The sequence below is a fragment of the Amblyomma americanum genome, chromosome 9 (assembly GCF_052857255.1).
Source record: "Amblyomma americanum isolate KBUSLIRL-KWMA chromosome 9, ASM5285725v1, whole genome shotgun sequence".
Lineage (NCBI taxonomy): Eukaryota > Metazoa > Arthropoda > Arachnida > Ixodida > Ixodidae > Amblyomma > Amblyomma americanum.
Window position 1 is genome coordinate 136774779 of NC_135505.1, and position 21854 is coordinate 136796632.

Here is a 21854-nt window from a genome sequence, read left to right on the forward strand (position 1 = left end):
GGTCATGAAAATCGGCCTACTCCATTGACTGGATGGGGGTTCTTTGGCGGGAAAAGCCGCTGCGTTCTTGAGTTGTAGCCGACTATAGCCTTTTTAGGCAGTTATGAGAGTTTTGATTCCTTTTTGTGTCCGCGAGGTGCTCAGGCAGAACAATTGCGAAAATAATGTTTGTGAGACTGATCCGGCGTGCATCTTGAAATCACCAGCGCCACCATGATTGTGGTGTCTCTGAGCGTGTGTCGTCGTTCGCATGGCAGCAACCCGAGGAGGCGGAGCGGGCCGGCTCGCTGCCGCCGGTGCTGCGGTCGTTCGGCAAACGGCGCTATTCGGTGCAGAGGCGGCTCAACTGGACCGACCATCCCTGGCGCCAGGTGGCATTCAGCGACCGCCTGAGGGCGCCCCCTGGCGAGCCCGTCATTGCGGTGCTCGGAGGCGCTGACCCCGACAGGCCTGAGCAGGTCGCCACCGGTGAGTGGGCAGGAATGCTCATACTCCCCCACTCACCTCCCCCCCCCCCCCTCCCTTAACCACACACTGCAGCGAGGCCTAATCTTCCGTAGACCGGACGGCACCTTGAGAGAGTGCCCACTCACGCTCACTGAGGAATATTTTGCCTCTCTCACTACACTCACTCACACATAATTTCACGAACTCTCACAGAACCTAGCTCATACTCAAATGAAAACACGTGCTCATAGGGGTTCATTCACTTTTATATATCGCACGCATCACTGATTGCCACCCTTGCGCGCCATCATCATCATCAGCCTGACTACGCCCACTGCAGGGCAAAGGCCTCTCCCATGTCTCTCCAATTGACCCTGTCCTTTGCCAGCTGCGCCCACCCTATGCCTGCAAACTTCTTAATTTCACCCGCCCACCTAACCTTCTGCCGCCCCCTGCTACGCTTGCCTTCTCTTGGAATCCACTCCGTTACCATTAAGGACCAGCGCCACGCACCCGCAATGGACGGTCCAACGAGATTAAACCTTGTCACAAGGAAGTAGTTTACAAGTACAAAAAAAAAACACAATTATGCACTTCTGAAAGACCGCTTTCCTGCTAAATAAAAATAAATTATATGAAACACGTGTTCATTACCTCACTGTCAAAAAAAAAAAAGGGATCTGCTCAGGACTGATAACAAATTACTTTTATCAAAAAAAAGAACGTAAATGAATCGACATGCGCTTGCCTTCTCAACGGAGTTAAGTACTGAAAAAGACGAACGCACAGGAAGAAAGGCCCCCGACAAGCATCACTTGCAATTGACCAGACTAACGATCAAAGCAGATGACAACAGCACTCGTCCCAAGCCCTACTTCCCGTGTGTTCGTCCTTAACGCCACTTTACCCATTTTGAGATTATGAACAGTCAAGGTTGCGTTCAGGATCTGTTGTGTTTACTCCCACAACGGACTTCCGTCAAGTCGAACTCGCCTAACTCGAACATTCGATTTATTCAAAAAGACACTTTGGTGCCGCAAATATCACATCGCTTGTATTAAACATCCTCCTTAATTCAAATAAGCCGTCAATGTTCTTCATGTTCGACTGATCAAGATTTCACGTGTTTACATAATGCATTTCTTGAATTTTTTCGTCACAAAAAGTAGGAAAATTTGGCTTTTTCGTCTTCAGTTATCGCTCGGAGCACTCGGAGCCGAAGAAAATGATTAATGGGGGAGGAGACAGAATTGTCGCCCCTGTCTGATAACCTCTCAGAAAATTCGCCCTTGCAATCACCAATGAAGTTTTCCTATACCGGCTTTCAGGGTTATGCATGGCGCGACTCTATCCCAAGAAGTGCCCTTTCTTCAAGCGCTTCGGCATCCTTCCCCGTCCGTTGTACCACCACAGGGCCGTGTGCTTCAACAGGACCGTCTACGTGGTCGGTGAGTGTTTCCAGTGGGAAAAAGAAAGTTAGCTTCTAAACCGAACGGCATTATCATTCTCGCGTTCGCGGCAGCGTATACTTACCAATCAAATCACGAGGTGCAGCCGCAATCCTCGCAAGTATAGCCGTTGTTGCGAGCTTTTAATCACTGCACAACTACGCCATAAACCCTGAAAGTCGTGTCAGCAGACAATAAGAGTCGAACCTCGTTATAGCGAAACGGTGTAAAAAAATAATGGCTATAACGAAGGAATGACGATTCCTGTTGGAAGCTCGGTCAACACGGGCTACAACGAAGCTATGGCTTTAACGAAGTAATCGCCGGGCCCCTTCAGCTTCGTCATGAAGTAGTTTCTAAATTTTTGTTGTGCTGAATAAAATTAGGAAGACTCCTGTCAAATCCGGCGGATAAACTGCCAAATGCAAAACTTCCTCGGCATATAACTGCACAACTTCATGTGCGAAAGCGGGTACCGTACCATTGCTCCATGAATGCAGACCACGGAAGTGCTGATGGTCAGTTTGAAATGCCTGCTTGCTGCCAATGGCGGCAATACAGCCGCTGGCTTAGATTTTTTTGTTGTTGTTGATAATCCCCTCTTGTCTTTCCAGAATCTGGGATTGAATCAGCGTCCTGGTAAAAAAAAAAAGAAGCTGTAAACATTAAATATAACAACAGTCGCTGATACCAAAGAAAGCAATGGAGAAATTTATCTTTTTTGTTTAAACTGGTGTTGGCCACACTAGGAAAGTAGCTGCCTAATAATTTCAGATATGAGGCAATTTTACACACAGCAGTAGAGGATACAGACACGTGACGACGGTGGAAGCGAACTCATGACCTCCGCATGGTTTCGGATCCCACTGACAGCATGCGGCTGTCGTTTGAGGCAGACCAGATAGACACGCATGTGCTAAGGAAGCCAGCCCGCACGAGAGAGCACTCGAAAATGTCTGGCGCAGAAAAAAAAAATAATCTTTCGCCTCTGCATAACCCTGTAACGCACAGCAACTCCGACAACATCACACGCCTATATATCGGAGAATAATAACGGTGGCGGTGACCAGCCGTGCATAATATACGGCAGTGAAAACCGCAAAACTCGATATCTCAAACACACATTATACGTGAGCGGCTGCAATCGTAAAGGCGGCGTCATAATGTCGCGCCACAGCTCGCCGAAGACACCGCTGTAGCCGACAGGAGCCTACGGCAACGCCGCAGGGGATGGTGGGATGGGGAGACAGGGTATGGGTTTTTTTTTTTCATTCTCACTTCGAAAAATAGCCCCGCATCTTCTTGCGGCGTTCCCATAACACGCTGTCTCGTTAATGTCCCAACAACCTCTGCTGGCCTCCATAGCTTGACGCTGCTAGCGGCAGACGAGCCTGCGGAACACTGCAGACGCGGAAACTGCCTCGTGTCTGCCTGAAGGAGGCTTCGTACATAATAGAGCACTGCGGGCAACCGCAGGCTGCACTGCCCAGATACGAGACGGCAGCTATTGTCGTCTGTTTACTGGTCGATTTTTTTTCTCTCTCTCGCTCTGTCCTGGATGGCCGGCGTGAACTTTGCCGTCGCACATAGCTGTGGATACCGCGCGAAACCAGGTGATGACTTATTTAACCTCCATCCTCAATCCATCTCCCTAAAAAATAAACACAGGAAAAAAATGGATGAAAACGGCAAATCACCGGAGACCAATTGAGACCAGGCATAGAGCGGGTTGGTAGAGGGAAAGGAGAAGAGCACGTTGAGTTATCCAGAAATGTTGCGAAGGCGGTGAGGAGGAGTTTATAAACAAGAGCGCAGTCACGGGTGCTGAAATTGAGAAAGAGACGTTTGTCAGAGCGCTCGGTTCAGTTCAGTTCAGAAAAACTTTATTTCCGGCAGATGGTGGTCTGCCTACCCAATCTCAGGCTCGGCCGAAGCCTAAGCCCGATCCAGGAGGAGAGGCCGTCGGCTGAGGACGGTGTAGCTGATGCTTCACGGCCTCAGCCGCCATGCGGGTTGCTTTGCGCTGCGCGTTGGGGTCCTCGCTCCGCAGCAGCGCCTCCCAGGCTTCAAAACTAGTTATGTCTTGTTTAGCCCCTGGTGAGCTAATACATTCCCAAGTAATGTAGTTTAGCGTACCCCTTGCCCCACAGTCGATGCATTTTTCGTCATCTGGGTTTTTAGCAATTTTGGCTGGCGATATGTATACCCCTGCCTGGATCCTCCTCCAGATGTAAGCCTCTTTGTGACTAAGGGATACGTCCGGAGGAGGGTATGCTCTTTTTTCTAATTTGTAATTATCCGCAATTTCCTTGTATGTGATTGGGGCATCCTTAAGATTATTGCAGATGGATTGCTCCGCTGCTGCCCGGATGTAGGTTACTCGGGCTAGCAGGTGAGCGGCCTCGTTACCAGCTATTCCCTCATGTGCTGGTATCCAGAATGGTGCAGCGCACCTGTGTTTTGGCATGCTGTCCAGAATGCGTTTGGCTTCCCAAGAGACCAAGCCCTCGGCTGGTGAACCCGGTGACGTGGGTTCAATCCTGGCGGCGGCCGCGTTTCAGTGAACGCGAAACGCAAAAAAGGCGCCCGTGTGCTTTACGATGTTTGCTGACGTTAAATATAATAATAATAATAATAATAATAATAATAATAATAATAATAATAATAATAATAATAATAATAATAATAATAATAATAATTGGTTTGGGCGAAAGGAAATGGCGCAGTATCTCTCTCGTATGTCGGCGGAAACCTGAACCGCGCCGTAAGGGAAGGGATGAAGGAGGGGGTGAAAGACGAAAGGAAGAGAGAGGTGCCGTAGTGGAGGGCTCCGGAATAATTTCGACCACCTGGGGATCTTTAACGTGCACTGACATCGCACAGCACACGGGCGCCTTAGTGTTAAATATCCCCAGGTGGTCGAAATCATTCAGGAGCCTCCACTATGGTACGCCTTTCTCTCTTTCTTCTTTCACTGCTTCCTCGCCAATTCAGTGTTCGCCTGGAAGTGAGACAGTTATTGAGCCTTCATTTACTGATAACCACCACTTGGCAAAAACTAGATACCTGCTTGAGCCGAAAATCCGCGTCCCAAGAACGAAACATGCTAAACAACTAACCGAATACAGATTCCAGGGTGATGCATTCAAATTTTTCCGTTTCTCGCATGTTATCCGAGGGTAGAATTTGTTAACTTCTGAAATTCTAAACCAGATGTCGCTTAAGAACTTTTTTCTCGAACTTGACAACATGCTTTGAAAATTCTTAACAACATTGCCACTATGCGCGAATAACGGTGCTGCTTCTCATCTGTTTTTTTTTTTTCTGTGCTGTTTCAATTGATGTGAACCCGATCCTGTTACGACCTCAAAGTGAGGACAGCAGTATTTATTAAATAAATATAATAAAACAAATTTTCATTTTCCGCTGCATCCTGTCTCAGCGTTGTACACAAGTTTCCCGCACACTCCACGGTGCCTATACTGTGACGTCATCTTCTCTGGCATGTGTTCCAGGTGGACTGGACCTGCGGCAGGCGGCGCTCAAAGTGAAGCGGCCGTCAAGATGTTGCTTCGCCCTTGACTTGGCCTCAATGAAGTGGCGAAGGTGAGTCGAGAATCGAAGCCTTTTCATCTCGCCACCACCGTTTAATTTGCCTGGTGAAAGACGCAGGGCGGGTAATTCTCCCACCGAGTCTTTTGTACAAAAGCACTACTTAACGTGGTCCCAACCAACAATCTTGTTCGAAGCTCGGAGTAACTCAGTAAGTTCGGGTTAGTTTGGAGGAGCGTCGCGCCATCTACTGCCAATTGGAGGAAGCTCGGGTTAGCTCGGAGAAGCGTCGTGCAAGCTGGGAGGGTGACCTTGGCCAAACCTAGCATAGCAACGGCCCATGCAGAAATTAAAGAAATACTGCCGCGACTGAGCTTCGAACCCGCGGCGGCGGGAACAGGTCAACTTCGGTGGCCACTGCTCGAGAGCACTGTGCTATCTCCTATAAGCTGATCACGCCTCGTGTTAAACTGCAACGCACTCTCGCGCTGTGCATTGCACATCGTCGTCTTTACATCAACTTCCAATCTAGGGTTTAGCCAGCTAGGCTAAACACATGGTTTCGCACGACTACTCGGTTCAGCAACGTTAAAACTCTACCACTGTTTTCGGCTATGGACTTAATGTGACACATGCTCCAGCACCATCTCTTCGGGAGGTCATGGTCCTGTTTAAGGACTAAGTGGATCACTGACAGCTCTTTAGTCACATGACCTGCTGCAGAACACTATGCTCAAAAGAGCACCGTGGTGGCTGAGTGGTTATGGTGCTCGGCTGCTGACCCGAAAGACGCGGGTTCGATCCTGGCCGCGGCGATCGCACTTCGATGGAGGTGAAATCCTGGAGGTCCGTGTACTTGCGATGCCTGTGCAAGTTAAAGAACCCCAGGTGTTGGAAATTGCTCGTAGCCCTCCGCTGCAGCGTCTCACATAGCCTGAGCTACTTTGTGACGTTAAACTTCATAAAACCATAAAATCATTGTCAAGAGAACAACACATTTCAAGTGCCTTGGCTGAGCAATTGATTACGGCAAGTCACTTCTAGAATGCAAGAGGGTGGAAGAATTAGAAGGCTGTTACATGGTGTACTTTGTGACAAAAGATCCTTGTTGAGTTCTAGGGCGAAGTAGTAGTAGTAGTAGTAGTAGTAGTAGTAGTAGTAGTAGTAGTAGTAGTAGTAGTAGTAAGTGGTTTTTAAATTATAATAAAGGGGAAGCAAAAGGTTTTTGCTAGACCCGGCATCTGCAATCGATACTGCTGAACAGTTGTGAGGACAGCAATGATGCATGGAATTGAAGCAGTACTCCTGTAGAAGGACCGGGTCGAAAAAAAAAATTAAGCATACGCAGAGGTGAGGATGTTGAGATGGACGTGCGCAGCGACAGGAAAGGACGTAGCCCAGAACGACCACATGCGAGGGGAGATGAAATCACAGATATTAACGCTCCCGTTGTGCAGAAAATCCGCCGCCGTCGGCGGCGTTGTGAACGGCAAAGCAGGCGACCAAGCTGCCACTTATGTCACGTGACCTTGTGACGTCATCACAACCTGCCCACCGTAGCAGGCGGCAACCTTCCCTCCGAATTGTGAGCAAACTGCTCACCGTGGTAGGTGGCAGTTGAGTGCCAGGTGGAAGTTAAATTGACGACTGGCCGCGACAGGTTTCTCGAGAAGAGCCACCTGGGCCGCACAAGCCCCACCATTGGCCATGTTTGAAACATCCAGCAGCGGCGCTTTGCTTGACCGCTGCACCACTGCGATAGTAGGGGTACGGGGACACACGACGGTCTATGAATGTTGAGTAGAGAACGAGCGCGTCTGCGGAGTGATACGCAAAGAGGAGGACCCCAGGCCAATGTAGGGACCCACTAACCCTATCGTGACAAACGCTCCACGTTATCCGCTCGGAGGTGCCTCTATTATTTGCTTGTTGTGCTTTATTGTAGAGCTCATGTGTCGCCCTCGTTGGCCCATAATTAAGTGTGATGTGCAAGAAAGCTGGCCTTAACAGCGGCCATGGTATTCCAGCAAATTCTCTAAGGTTATCTCTGCATCTGACTCCATGCCATCCTCAAATACGTTTTCCTTCTCTGGTCTCCACTCTGACACTAATTAACCGCGTCGGCTGTTAGTTATTCGTATAACTTGTGATGTCCATCCATTCCTTTGTTTTCATTTCGCCCAGAGTATTCTCAACTTGCGCTGATTCTCAAATCCACCCTGCTCTCTTTATGTCTGTCAATGTTACACTTCGATCTTTTTTTTTCAACAGCTTACAGAGCAGCAATTAGGTTTATTTCTGTAGCCTTCTTTTCTTTTCTTAGAATATAAGTTCCGTGTCCATAACAAGTGATCATCATCAGCAGCAGATATATCCGCCATGTTGTCTTGGGCAACATGATTATGTGGGAAAGCGCACTTGCAGAATTTTGCATACCCCCGAGTATAAGCCACAAGTAGAGTCATTAATCTATGCCATCAATAAGAAGCTCTAAACACAAATACTCCTATATTGGAGAAAAAAAGGAGTAAGAAGTCCTCTAGCACAATCCCTTTTATAAAAGGGTGTGCACTAGAGGATATTGGTTGGTTGGTTTTTTGGGGAAAGGAAATGGCGCAGTATCTGTCTCACATAACGGCGGACACCTGAACCGCGCCGTAAGGGAAGGAATAAAGGAGGGAGTTAAAGAAGAAAGGAAGAAAGAGATGCCATAGTGCAGGGCTCCGGAATAATTTCGACCACCTGGGGATCTATAACGTGCACTGACATCGCACAGCACACGGGCGCCTTAGCGTTTTGCCTCCATAAAAGGCGCCCATGTGCTGTGCGCTAACCACAAAATTGGTTTTGGGGCAGAGGAAATCGCGCATTATCTGTCTCACATAACGGCGGACACCTGAACCGCGCCGTAAGGGAAGGGATAAAGGAGAGAGTGAGAGAAGAAATGAAGAAAGAGGTGCCATAGTGGAGGGCTCCGGAATAATTTCGACCACCTGGGGATTTTTAACGTGCGCTAGAGGACAACTTACTCCCTTTTTAAGCCTTTCTGTTTAGTCACATGGCGGTCACGGCAGGGCTGGGGGTACTGCGAGCGAACTGAAAAAAAAATAGACATATAATCACTGCATGCGAAACTGTCGCCTGGAGCAGGGTCATTTACACACCTATTAACCCGCCGCGGTGGCTCAGTGGTTAGGGCGCTCGACTACTGATCCGGAGTTCCGGGTTCGAACCCGACCGCGGCGGCTGCGTTTATATGGAGGAAAAACGCTAAGGCGCTCGTGTGCTGTGCGATGTCAGTGCACGTTAAAGATCCCCAGGTGGTCGAAATTATTCCGGAGCCGTCCACTACGGCACCTCTTCTTCCTTTCCTGTTTCCCTCCCTCCTTTATCCCTTCCCTTACGGCGCTGTTCAGGTGTCCAACGATATTTGAGACAGATACTGCGCCATTTCCTTTCGCCAAAAACCAATTACTATTATTATTATTACACACCTATTAATGTAAACTTTTTCAAAATTCTGCGGCAATGTGAAGTTTAAAAGACCACTGAACTGGATGAATGTGGCCAGCATGTAAGCGACCCAGTTTCTCCAGTTAGCTGAAGCTTTAGTCCGTGAATTCCACACCCCACGCAAGGCGTGCCCACCGGGTCACTTGAACAGGGGATGAAGGACATGAATATCGCAGGAACAATGACCTGTCCACGTGTTGTAAACACCGCAAGTATGCTCTAAAAGGAATGACGCACATACAAAGAAAGCATCAGGCTAAACCGGCAGGGCCACAACGTTTGCGGTCTGACGGTCTCTGCAGGCTGTTGAAAGATTCAGTTGACGGCACACAGCACTCCTCCTTTGAGTGACACTAGCAAGGCTCCCTTTAGTGTTGACTGATCACTGAAGCTTGCAATGCGTAGTACCCACCGAGCATACTGTCTCCAACACGAAAGCAGAACTAAATCAAAATTTTAACTTCTAATTTCACGGCGTGTTTTGAGCGACAAATATCGTGCGGACCATCGCACCGAGTAGAATATGAATGGTGTTTACAGTGCGACCACAGAGGAAACCGGGAATTGTAGGACGATTGTTCGTTAGGAACCAAAATAACAAACTGAAGATAGGAAATACCTTTTAACTCGGAAGTTGGTCCGTAGACACAGTGAAAGCAGGTTAGGATAGCGAAGAACGGAACAACGGTTCCTTTCTGGACGACATTACATTTTAAAACTTTTTTCTCCTCCCGGCGAAAATATTGAACAACTGTGGCGGAGCGCTTTCCAAACTTCATCCAAAAAACGGCCCCGTCTCTCGAGCGAATTCTGCTCATTAAAAATGAAATTTTATCGTCGAATCATATAGCTGTGGTACACAAAATGATATCTATGGTTAAGGGCTCAATTATTGCTGTCGTTCAGAGCTGCATGAGCATGATGGAATCGCTGCGCGAGTCAACCGGTACCCAAGAAGAAAAAGAAAATGGCTTAGGTAAGATTTTTCGGAAAATCCTTCATAATTCAAAAGAAAACACTGTTTTGTTGATGACGCCAACTGTCAACCCCCCCCCCCCCCCCCCCCCACAACGCAGCTCCTAGGTTGAGCTTACATCGAGCGCTCCATCACGCTTAAGAAGAGAGAAGCTTGATGGGAACGTGCTGTATAATTATTTTCGGCGCTGAGCGCAGAAGCTACTGGGAAACAATAGATGTGCCATGGCCCCTTGGGCACATTTAGGCACAGCTGTGCATTGTACACTTCTTAAGCGTTATATAACTGCGCCAAGCGTGACCTCATCGCAAAGAGCTCGTCACGTCCCACGTGTACGTGGAGAGGTCCCTCCTTCAGTTGGCTCGGCAAAAACAAAAATAAAAACACTTGGATCGCTACTGCTATAGTAGGATACAGCTCAAGACTGAAGCGGCTTTTCCCCGTCAAAGGAACCCCTTCCAGTCAATGGCGTCGACAGATTCTCGTGAGCCTGCTTGCGTGACAATGCAGGGAGTGGCAGATGCCGACTGTCACGCTTGCAGGTTCGTGAGAATCTGCCGACGCTATTGGCTGGAAGTGGGTCCTTTGTCGGGGAAAAATCGCTTCGTTCTTGAGTTGTATCTGACTATAGCCACCCTCAAAGCGAAGCAATGTAACTAGAAAGCCTCCCTTGCTGAGTTCATTCTGACAGGGATGGTGAGCCTATCTTTGAATGGTGAGCTTACGGCAAGAAATTACAGGCTACCTGAGCGCCGCTTTAGTTAGGTCTCCGAGAGGCAAAGCACGCAAGAATCCAATCAAGGAAGATGAGGTCATCCTGCTCTCTTGTACTTGATCAGAGTGGCCCGGCCACCATACGAATAATTCACGCCTCAACCAAGATACGACAGAGGCGATCCTTCTTGTGTATTTCCAGCAGCCTTCACCGGTGGTGGGTCGATCGATATACAGGCTGGATATGCTATATATAAGCGCGGTCCAGCTCAAGCTGCCTTACTCCACCAACTTCCGGTTGCGGAAACGAAAACAGGATCCGCAGGAGCCGGATCTGTGTTACAAAAAAAAAAACTCACTTCCCGTTAGTGGTTGCGTCGTAGTTGGAACGGGCTATACTTGGCGTTCTCAGGGATTCGGTAGGAAGAGAAAGGGAAAACAATTCCGTCGAACGACTCAGGGGTGAGCCGTGGTTTCGTGGGTTGGATAGTGGGGCCTTCAGCTGTTGGGGTCAATATATGGTCTTGAATGAGCTTCTGGAGGCTTGGGATTGCAGGGTGCTCGTTGTGCGTGGTTATACTAACTTTCGCCATCCACACCACCACCCATCGTGAGGTAGGTTTCTAACGGATTAGGATTTTAACGTAGTTAAACCGAGCAGACGTGAGAAAGCATGTGTTTAGCCTGATTGGCTCATGGTTTTGTTTTGCTGGCAGGGTAATCGGCATGTCTGCAGACAATATTAGTTCATGAAGACGACTAAGTGCAACGCACGACGCGAGAGTCTGTTGCAGTTTAGCACGAAGCGTGATCGGCTGCGACGAAATAAAAGTGCTCTCGTGCAGTGGCCTGCGAAGCTGATCTGTTTTTCGCCGCTGTGGGTTCGAATCCCAGTGGCACCAATATTTATTTTATTTATTTGTTTATGGTTCCGCAAAGGTCACCCTCAGGGTCAAGCTTCACGCAAACTCGGTGAGCCGGTTTTACCACGTGACATAGTACTGCCATCGCACTAAAACTTCGGTACAAAGCTAAGCTATAAGCTTCGCATCGATCCGCACTGTCCTCGCGCCAACCCCTTCCACCATATCCCCCTCAAAGTCTCCTGCCTAATCCATCTCCCAAACCAATTATCGGTTGTCCGCAGCATATGCCAGTGACGAATTAAGACGGGTAGTGAACTTTCCTGACGACTCCGCATGGTGGAGATAAGAAATTACAATGTCGAGAAGGCTGCCTATTGTCCTACTTGTGTTTTTATATACAAAAAATTCACAAAATTCTCACGTCGACAGCTAACCTAGCTCTGAACAAGGCTTAATTTAATTCTAAAGGATTGTGTCGACTATCGACTAGGAGGTCCAGCACCAAACGACTGGTCAGTGCGACTATTCGGGTTTCGTGAATATACATAGCGCGAGAATCGCGAGGTGCTTCGAGGCTCGGTGACGAGTGCTGACGCCACCACGGGAAGGTTTGCATGAGGCGTTGAAAGGTTTGCGAGCGCAGGTCACCTTCGCTTACCTTGTGGTTGGTGACTTCAACACGTACGGTCGGGAGGCTCGCTACTCGTTCGACGCATTTCGGTGTTTTTGTGACGGAGAGCTATAAGGATTGAAGTAAGCCAGCTCACATCATCATCATCAGCCTGACTACGCCCACTGCAGAGCAAATGCCTCTGCCATGTCTCTCCAATTAGCCCTGTCCTTTGCCAGCTGCGCCCACCCTACAGATGCCTGCAAACTTCTTAATCTCATCCGCCCACCTAACTTTTTTGCCGCCTCCCTGGTACGCTTGCCTTCTCTTGGAATCCATTCCGTTACCCTCACGGACCAGCGGTTATCTTGCCTTCGCATTAGATGCCCTGCCCAAGCCCATTTCTTCCTCTTGATTTCGACTACGATGTCATTAACCCGCGTTTGTTCCCTCACCCACTGTGCTCGCTTCCGGTCTCTCAACGTTACACCGATAATTTTTCTTTCCATACTGACTGCATTTTAAAGGGGCTGTGAAGGGGGCTCTAATAAAGTTGCGGCATTCGTGGGATATTGAAGCACGCCGCCTCACGAATAGTGCCCAGCAAGAATTTTTTAAATGCGCTTTGCAGAAGCTAAGTTATCTGTAGTTAAAATTTGAATTTCAGCGTCTTCGCGCCTTTCCCTCTCCTCTCGTCATTTTTTGCACGCTGGAAGGTAGGCGCTCATTCGCCGACCCCCCCCCCCCCCCCACCCCCACCCCCTCCGTGAGCGGAGCTTCCCGACCCGCCGGAGCTAAGCGGCTTATTGGCCGCGGCCACGGTAGCTGCCTGACGTCTGAAAGAATCTAACCAATGGCCACCTCTCACCTCGTCTACGCAGATGCGGGGGACGGAGGAGGGCGCGAGCATGAAAAAGTCGCCGGGAAGGGCTCGCCTACTTTGACGCGTGATTGTGGGTCGTCTGCAGCGTGTGGAAGAGTATTATTTGACTCCGGTTTTCGTGGCAACACAGTGCAGTGATTAAGTGAGTTAATGTGCTCTCCTCTGAAGGCGTTTCAGAGCCCCTTTAACTTAAGCTGAACCCTTTTCGTTATCCTTCACGTTTCTGCCCCGTAGGTGAGTGTCGGTGAGATACAGCTTTTGTATACTTTTCTCTCGACGGATATTGGTAAAGTGCCAATCATGATCTGAGACATGCTTCTAGATAAAAAATGCAAGGTCGCCTCCTCGCCTGTCTCGACAGGAAGCGTTGGCGGAAAGCGGCGTGCCGACGCGCATGCGCACAGTGTGCGCAACTTTTTCTACCGGCATTTCATGTCTGGTGCTTTGCTGCCTAAATTGACCCCCGCAGTGGCTCAGTAGCTTCGATGGCGGAGAAATGCAAAATCGTCCGTGTGCTCTGCGATGATGATGGAAGCTAAGGGAACCCCCGAGCAGCCTTTCTGAAAAGTATACAGCTCAGCGGGTTTGCTTCTGGAATGAGCTGTGTGGCTGTTTTTGCATCACCAGTGTGCCAGATCTCTTGAAAATTGAACTTACAGGAACCGTCGTCCCAACTCCCCCCACCCCCCCCCCCCCGAAAATTAGGACTCCGATGGGTGCTACAATAACCCCACTACACTGAGCAGAGGCAAACACATTGGGCTCTTTAATTTTGGCAGTATATTTACGTCCTCTATGCGAAAACAAAAGAAACGAAGTTGTCCAGCTTCCACTTCCGGCGTATCATTGCGTGCGTGCGCTCTCAGTGGTGTCGCCTCTGCGTTTCGATGATAAGATACCCTCAAAACCTGAAAGCCATCTTTACTGAGCGATAGCAGTGGTATCAGCAAGGTGCCGCTGTGCCTAGTTATTTTATACAGGTTGTCTGGATACAGCGTGACTTCGGGGCACATACGGTCGGATACAACTCAAGAACGCAGCGGCTTTTCTCCGTCAAAGGACCCCCTTCCAGCCAATGGCGTCGGCCGATTCTCATGACCCTGTTAGCGTGACAAAGCAAGAAGTGGTAGATAAAAGGGGACAGTCCCCTCCCTCTATGGTCGGGGATAGACCCCGCTCTTCATTGTGGAGCCGCTCCCTACTTTGTCACGCTAGCAATGAGAATCGGCCGACGCCATTAGCTGGAATGGGGTCCTTAGACGGGGAAAAGCCGCTGCGTTCTTGAGTTGCATCCGACCAAAGTGCGTTACATTCCGCATGGCTAAATGATGCATGCAGAGCGATCGCGACTCGCAGGTTGGCCGACATGTTACAAGGACGGATCTTCCACTGCCTGGTAGCGCACCAAGGCAAGCTGTACGCCGTCGGTGGACTGGGCGACGATGACAGGCGAGTCGACTTGGTGACCATCTGGTCCTCGATCCATTTCGATCCTACATTGATTAATTGCAGACCCCTAATTGTTTAACCCTGATCGTTCAAGGTTCAAGGATGAACCTCGGTCCCACCTTCTCTCATTTTTCTTTAGAAAGACATTAAGGTTGGCCTGCTTTCATGTTCACCAGAACTAAAACCAGGGCAAGGGAGCAGACAAGCCTGATTAGCCGGATACCAAACCCTGCCAGAGGTAGTAAACTGCCTGTATTTACCACTGTCGCGTCACACCAGACGTCTGCGCTAATTCCTCTCACAGCGGCCGGAAGAACAGCAACTGTAGCGTAGTCTCCTTGTCATGGCAACGTTATCCAATAAGGCAAAAGCTGCATCGCCAAACAGGATTCGAACCACTACGGCATAAACAGAACAACCTCTTTACGCGGTGCCTCAGACGGGCATGCGCACTAATGATTCACGTTCTAACATCATTCCTACTAAAATCACCAGGTGCGCTGAAGTAGTTGAAACCGAAACTAACTTGAGTTTCCTAGCCGTGACATGGAGGTGAAACTCTGTATACCTCCCAGCGCCACGAATTACAGACGGTAGCGCCAATCCCTCCTCAAGTTACGTTCACAAACGGATGGTGTACAGAGTTGCGGCTTCAGCGGAGGTTTTTCAATTAGCCGGGACGGAAGTGGCTCGCGCTTTCCTCCCCGTGCCGTTGACCCTGCTTCCTGACACTGCTTCCGCTTTGGGAATAATAATAATTGTTTTTTTAGGGAAAGGAAATGGCGCAGTATCTGTCTCATATATCGTTGGACACCTGAACTGCGCCGTATGGGAAGGGATAAAGGAGGGAGTAACAGAAGAAATGAAGAAAGAGGTGCCGTAAGGGAGGACTCCGGAATAATTTCGACCACCTGGTGATCTCCCAAGAGCACACGTGCAACCAGTGCGTTGTTCTCGGCTGCCACCGGCCTCTCCTCGAACCGCAGTGCACTGTCGTCGGCCGAGTGCTACGACCCGGCAGCAGACAGGTGGCGCGCCCTGTCCGGACGCCTGTGCTGCCCTCGACTGGCGGCCGCCTGCGTTCTCCTGGACCACGGCCGCCTGGTGCTCGCCGGTGGAGCCATGCGTCCCGTAAGGAACGCCGAGAACGCGTACCTCGTCGACAGCGTGGTCGTGATGCGGCTGCCGCAGTTCACGTGAGTGTACACCTTCTTCGTCGGAGGTTACGGTGTACGTGACGTCACGGGCGTGACATCAGGTGGCAGTACGCGGACCAGTAAACGCGCTGATATCAGCCGTGCTCGTAGTCTTCAACAGGGCGACCACTGCGACGTCAGTGGTAGCCATCTGTAGCGATGAAGCTGACTACTAGGCTATTGGTAGATATAGCATCTCAGCAACTTCAGAGCTCTTGACTCGTGATCATGGTGACGTTTCACGGACATGAAGGACATAACTTTTCTTCCCTCCTCTCCCACTCCGTTATTCCCGCTTTCATGTGCAGAACAAAGCGCTCAGAAAGACAAAGAACAAACAGACCGTGCGGTGAGTCCTCTGTCTCTTGTCTGGGCGGACAAACTGGCAATTGTGGATTTCTTCAGAAGCCTTGTCGATGAAACCCTCACTGGTTCCAATAAATACACAGCTGTCGGTAGCGCTTGTTCCATCCAGTTCTGTCGTTCCTTGTCTCCGCAAGTGCACTGAAGTTTAAAAATAAAAAATGTGACAGTACCTACACACTGATACCCACCTCTGCAACATGCGGTAATGGACAAAACACTTTTTTATTTTGATTACACAGATAACTGAAACTATTTATAATATCTTAAAGAGACAGTATACTTGCGCTTTCTCGTGGCAGTAGACGTCTGCAAACCCTGACACTGGAGAAACGGCGACTGCGGCGCCACCTAGGCGGCGTGCAGTGCCAGTAATGAGCGTGACTTCATTCGGGAGCCACAGGGGTTATTCAAACTACAGCTGAGAAGGGTGATTTTAAAAATATTATCAATAAATTGAGATTGCTGATGCCGTACAGGGATATCGGCTACCGCTTTTGCCGGCAGCAACACAAAGTCTGCTCTGTCAAAGCAAATGAAGAGAGGATGAGAAAACAGGTCGGGTTAGACCGTGCAAGAAACGGTGGCTAGTTACTAGACAAAGAAAACATTGACAGGCGATTACGATAGCCGGTAATGCGAAATTTGAGTGCATCTCTTCACGGCTGGCAGGTGGCGTGTTACAGCCAACGCCCAGGTGGCGTTTCGCTCTGCTACTTCGAGCGATTGGAGGATTGGTGGCACAAAAGCAGAGAGGTGACATAAGTTTAAAAGTGTAGGAAGACGTTTTTTAAAGGAAATGGCGAATTGTGTTAACAACTTACAGCAGAGTAAACAAAAATAAAGGGAAAAAAACTGAGCATAGTGGCAACAACCACTGCCCCGTTTCAAAGGGTATGCTCCTACCTGCCATCCATCCATCCATCCATCCATCCATGGACAACCGGTTGCGCCGACTACGCCGACGCTGACGACTGCGCTCTAAAATCAGGCGTCTGAATTTTCATCCCGCAAAAATAACGCTATGCATTTTGCACAGTCATAGTCATAAAGTATATAATATACGAGAAGGTTATGGTAGTATTTTATTTCAGGCGACGTAGCTCGAATGCTTCAAGAGCCGCGATGTTCTAACAGGGTGGCTGTCAATGAGTAATTACTCCCTTATTACACTTCTACTCCACCTTTGGGGATTCCCCTAAACATTTGGCCGACAAAGTTCCCACTTCGAGTTATTGATCACTTCGCTCTCGCTCTACCATAAGTTTGCCGTCCCGGTTAGCTCAGTTGGCAGAAGACTGCTCCTTCGAAGCGGTGGTCCCGGGTTCGAACCCCGGATCAGGATGAATTTTTCTTCAACTACGCAGTTTCTGTGGAAACTGCATAGCTTTCACTTGTAGCTGTATGGCTGCGCTTGGATGGATGCCAATGCGTAATTACTTCCTTATTAGTGTTTTAACACAGCACGACACAACCATCGGTACTGGCCTGACTTTATCTGCAACTTACGTCGTTAATTCCTGCCAAAACCGCGAGTTCCACTCTCACTATTGTCCTCGGAGGAAAAGATCTACAAGAATGTGCCAATATTTTCACACCTCTCTCCGGCAGTGTGGACAGTCCTTTAGAACAGACGGTCTAGCTTAAGGGTGTGCAAAGTTACTTAACGGGGATGCGAAAAATATTAAATGCCACTGCCAGAATATTTGACCCCCCCCCCCCCACCTTTTATTCGTGGACCCAGCACCATAGATGAACCATGCATATGTAAGCGCCGCAGGGGTTTAAGATGCGCTTACATGAGCTAGCTGTGGCTAATCCTCTTGGCAACACTGTATACTAAATACATCCGAGCCGCCTAAACGAGCCGCATTGGCTTCCCAGCAGAGGGAACAAGAGCTTCGCAAATCATTCAACGCGGGACAGGATGCTAGCTCTGAATCATTGAGTCTATAGCGAGCTTGGTCCCTGACAAGCTTAATAATTGAGACAGTTCCGGGGTCCCCCAACGTGCGTCCGGCTTTAGCCGAATCGGGGAGGCTTACTTTAGTATGGCCAAAGGGCGATATAGAATTCCGGAGGCGCCGACTGGATCTGCTTCTGAGTGCCGGGGACAACGGTGATTAAAGCCATTTCGCTACCGTCCGCATTTGGGGCTTTCCATTCTTTTGAAGGAAATATCTTTTCGCATATATTCTTACGTGCCAAAGTAGCGACTGCTTAATTATGCACGCCATGTATGTCGAAGGATACGGCTGAATTTCGAACGCGAAATCACGGCCCACACAGTTTGTCGCATTTCATCATTAACCTCATCAGCCCAGTGTCTGTGCTTGTTCCTGAGATCTTATTTCTTAACCTTGCCTCTATCATTCTAGGTATTTCTGTCCGTGGCTCGCTGCGCTGACCTTAGTTTAATAATATCCAGCGTTTGCGTTAACCTCTTCAGCACCATAGATGACCATCAGCGAAATACAACTGTTTCGTACCACTGGTAAGCTGTTCTACATGATCCAACAGTGGCGACTAATGCGTTCCATTCCATTATTATCGTGATTGTTTCTCATAAACCTGCTTAGCGGTCACTAATTGTCCTATAGAGATGTATTCCTTACCACTTCCAATACAACACTGCCTATCGCCTCCATGAAAACGCAGTTGCTTCGGCCGGGCTCCAACCCACGACTTCGCGCTCTGTAACGCAAAGCCGTAGCCACTGACCACTCACAATTAAAAGGAAAACTGTCTTAGCCCTTTGCAAGTGATTAAGGTCGACGGTAGCTAATGCGTCCAACGCACGAACAGCATCGACTCGGTTGCAGGTAGGGGCATAGAGTGTCCAGACACTAAAACGGCTACCACATCTGAAGCCTCAGTGCGCGCATTCAAGGTGTTCTGCGACATTGTGAGAGCTCGTGGTCGTCACACGCACACACACACACCACATCGGGCCCTCAACACAAGGGACCGACAGAGCTCCAGGACACCAAGAGAAGGGAATCGCAATCAAGGCCCGTTGAAAATAAGCCGATGTGACAGGGCAAGTAAGTATACATTGTCGCCGCAGCTGACACCGGAGGCAGTGGTAAACGGTAGGCCGTTTGGGGAGAGACAAAATAAACGTTTATTAAAAAAAAGGCTTAGCTCTTGTTGCTGCAGATGAGGTCCTCTGTTTAGGGCTTCTGATGGCTCCGACAACTTTCCTCGCCTGTCATATGCCAGCCAAAGCTGGTTCTTGGGTGTGAAAAGAGTGCGGAGGGAGAAGCCTTCGTCCTGCAGAAGACTTCGGCTGAACGTGAGACCACCGATTATTTCTTGCAGACCCGAAGCAGGCGCAGGCGAGCAGCGCTTGCCGAAGCTCCCTTCGGCCCGCTTCAGCGCTTCGATGGCCCAGCTGGCCAACGGCGGCCTCATCCTCGTGGGCGGAGCCACGTACGGTCCTACGGGCTACCGGAGCCTGGACGAAGTGATCCTCCTGAAAAGGCCAGGCGTGGACCAGACCTGGACCAAGCTCTGCCCAACGCCATACCGTGTCCACGCGGCGCTGGTTGTCCCCGTCGGTAAGCGCTTGTCTACCGACTGAACGACAGGAGCTGGTTATAGGCACTGCAGGAATGGAAAGCGCTCGAAAAGCGAGCACGGAGTAAGACACACACAGTACGCCGCTAGTCTGTCTTTCTGTGTCCGAATCTTTTTTAGCGCCTTTTCATCCCTACAATGCAGGCTAAAGTCTCTTGATAACTTTAAATATAGGAGTAAGGCAATCTATGGACTTCAGGCTTAACAATGGCAACAGAGGTGGCAACAATGGCAACGTTTGCAGGGACAAGAGGAAGAGGGGGAGAAAAATTCTATGCAAAGAAAATATTGAAGACGAGCGCCGTGAGTGAAGTGCTCAGTCAAGGACCCCGGAAGATTCTCCTGCCGTCTACTCCCGTTCAATCATCTGTAGACGCCAGTCAGGGTCAAAGCTGGAGAGTTTTTCTCTCTCCCACTGCTTGTTAGTAGGTTGGGATATGACTGTGATAGTTTTATTGCGTTTACAGGCCCATATATAGAGTGTAGAGGGCCCTGCACTGCGGAGACAGTTTAATGTGCATAGTGTTGGGGAGATTGCACGTAGTCTTGTGGGGTGAGGGAAAGTTTTAGGCTGTTATCTGACGGGCTACAATTTATTCAGGGAAAACCACAGTGACACGTTTTTTTTCGCGAAGAAAAATTCCAGAAATTCATTGCACTGCCCAGACCCCAAGGAGTCAACGCGGGTATCCACTCAGGGACAGCTGCAACGCCTTCCCTTTCTTGGCAGCATAGCCGAACCTAACCTGATCACCTTGCAAGCAAGGACATCCCAGGGGTCTATTCAGGTGTCCAGTCAAACGCCAGTTGCCGCGCCATTCTATTTGAGACCGTATAACCTAACTTAACGTAACACCCGCAGGCCAGGACGTGTACGCCATCGGCGGCTGCACAGACCGCCAGGAGTCTCGCGGCGTCCGCCTGGACATGCTGGTTATGAAGGGCGGCTGCCCGGGGCATCAGCACGACGACGAGGACCTCTGCTGGGAGCACTGGGGCACGCTGCCCGGACAGTTTGTCGGCATGGAGGCCGTGCTCTTCAGCGCCGACCATGCGCGGCCCGGCGAATAATCGAATAAGGCGTGCTGCCGTGCAGAGCCCGGATGCGACGTGTCGGATACCCACGTAGAAGTGAATAGATATGTGCATTATACGCAGAAACGTGTTAGCGTCAGTGATTGTGCTTCGAGGACCTCCCCAACTGTACGATATGCAAGGCTTGCCGATTGTCCTATGTATTCAGAAACGTGGCACACTTATAAAAATTGGAAGTACACAGACTGTCGTGTCGTGCACACCATTCCCGTTCAGCAGCTTTGCAGCTTTGTGCCTATGAAGATGCAAAAACATCAGCCTTCTATTTTCTATGATTTTGTAATAATGGGTGAAATGGAAAAACAACCCCAATGGGATATTTGAGGTTATAGGGAAAATATGTTCATTCTTAGTTTTGTTCTTTGTTATTTTGCTATATAAAGAAGATTCACTGGACACCTTTGTTTTGGTAGCCACCATGTAGCCTGTATCTGTAAGACAATTCTAACAGCGGAAAGCTGTTACAGGGAGCTCGACCTCAATGGGCTTCGGTGATCCGTGGACAATTGCCCAGCCGCAACGCAGTCTTACGATATTGAGCTGTTGCGTAGCGACAGCGACAACACATTTAAGTTAACGAGTAATAAAAAACAGAGTTAACTCTAAATTTGGCCCGGGCCACCCCCAAAATTTTACCTTGGCCGATTTTCACCAAAATCGATGACCAGCCCAATTTGACTGTGTCCATCACAATGGTATCCTCCAAATTTGGCCTTGGTCATTTCGAAAATTCGGCCCGCCCCATCCCCGAAATTTTACCATGGTCGATTTGCAGTAAAATAGATGTCCAATTTAATTTGACTGTGCCCATCACGATGGTGGCCTCGAAATTTGGCCCAGGCCTCTCCCAAATTTTGACCCACCCCAAATACAAATTTGACCTTGGTTGATTTGGACCAAACTCGATGTCCAGCCATATTTGACAAACCAAATTTGGCCAGCGGTACCCCTGGAATCTGGCCCAACCCTGAAATTTGACCTTGACCGATTTGCACCAAAATCGATGTCCTGCCTAATTTTACTGTGACCAACACGATAATGACAAGCAAATTTGGCCCACCCCACCGCCGAAATTTAACGTCGGCTGATTTGGAACAAAATCGATGTACTGGTCCTTAAAAATAACGATGATTAACCGGTTCATCGAGCATATACCGTGTAAA

At 49.3% G+C, this 21854-nt stretch overlaps 1 protein-coding gene across 1 annotated transcript in view; it reads left to right on the forward strand.

Annotated features, from left to right (window-relative positions):
• The window catches only part of LOC144103711 (beta-scruin-like), a 25618-nt gene extending 4756 nt beyond the window's left edge, over nucleotides 1-20862 (forward strand). Inside the window, exons 2-8 of the mRNA XM_077636367.1 lie at nucleotides 207-468; nucleotides 1776-1895; nucleotides 5411-5501; nucleotides 14366-14458; nucleotides 15445-15654; nucleotides 19339-19577; nucleotides 20459-20862. Of these exons, the coding sequence (XP_077492493.1) occupies nucleotides 207-468; nucleotides 1776-1895; nucleotides 5411-5501; nucleotides 14366-14458; nucleotides 15445-15654; nucleotides 19339-19577; nucleotides 20459-20667 (1224 nt within the window). The 3' untranslated portion in view covers nucleotides 20668-20862. The remainder of the gene's footprint in view (nucleotides 1-206; nucleotides 469-1775; nucleotides 1896-5410; nucleotides 5502-14365; nucleotides 14459-15444; nucleotides 15655-19338; nucleotides 19578-20458) is intronic.
• The last annotated feature ends 992 nt before the right edge of the window (nucleotides 20863-21854 follow it).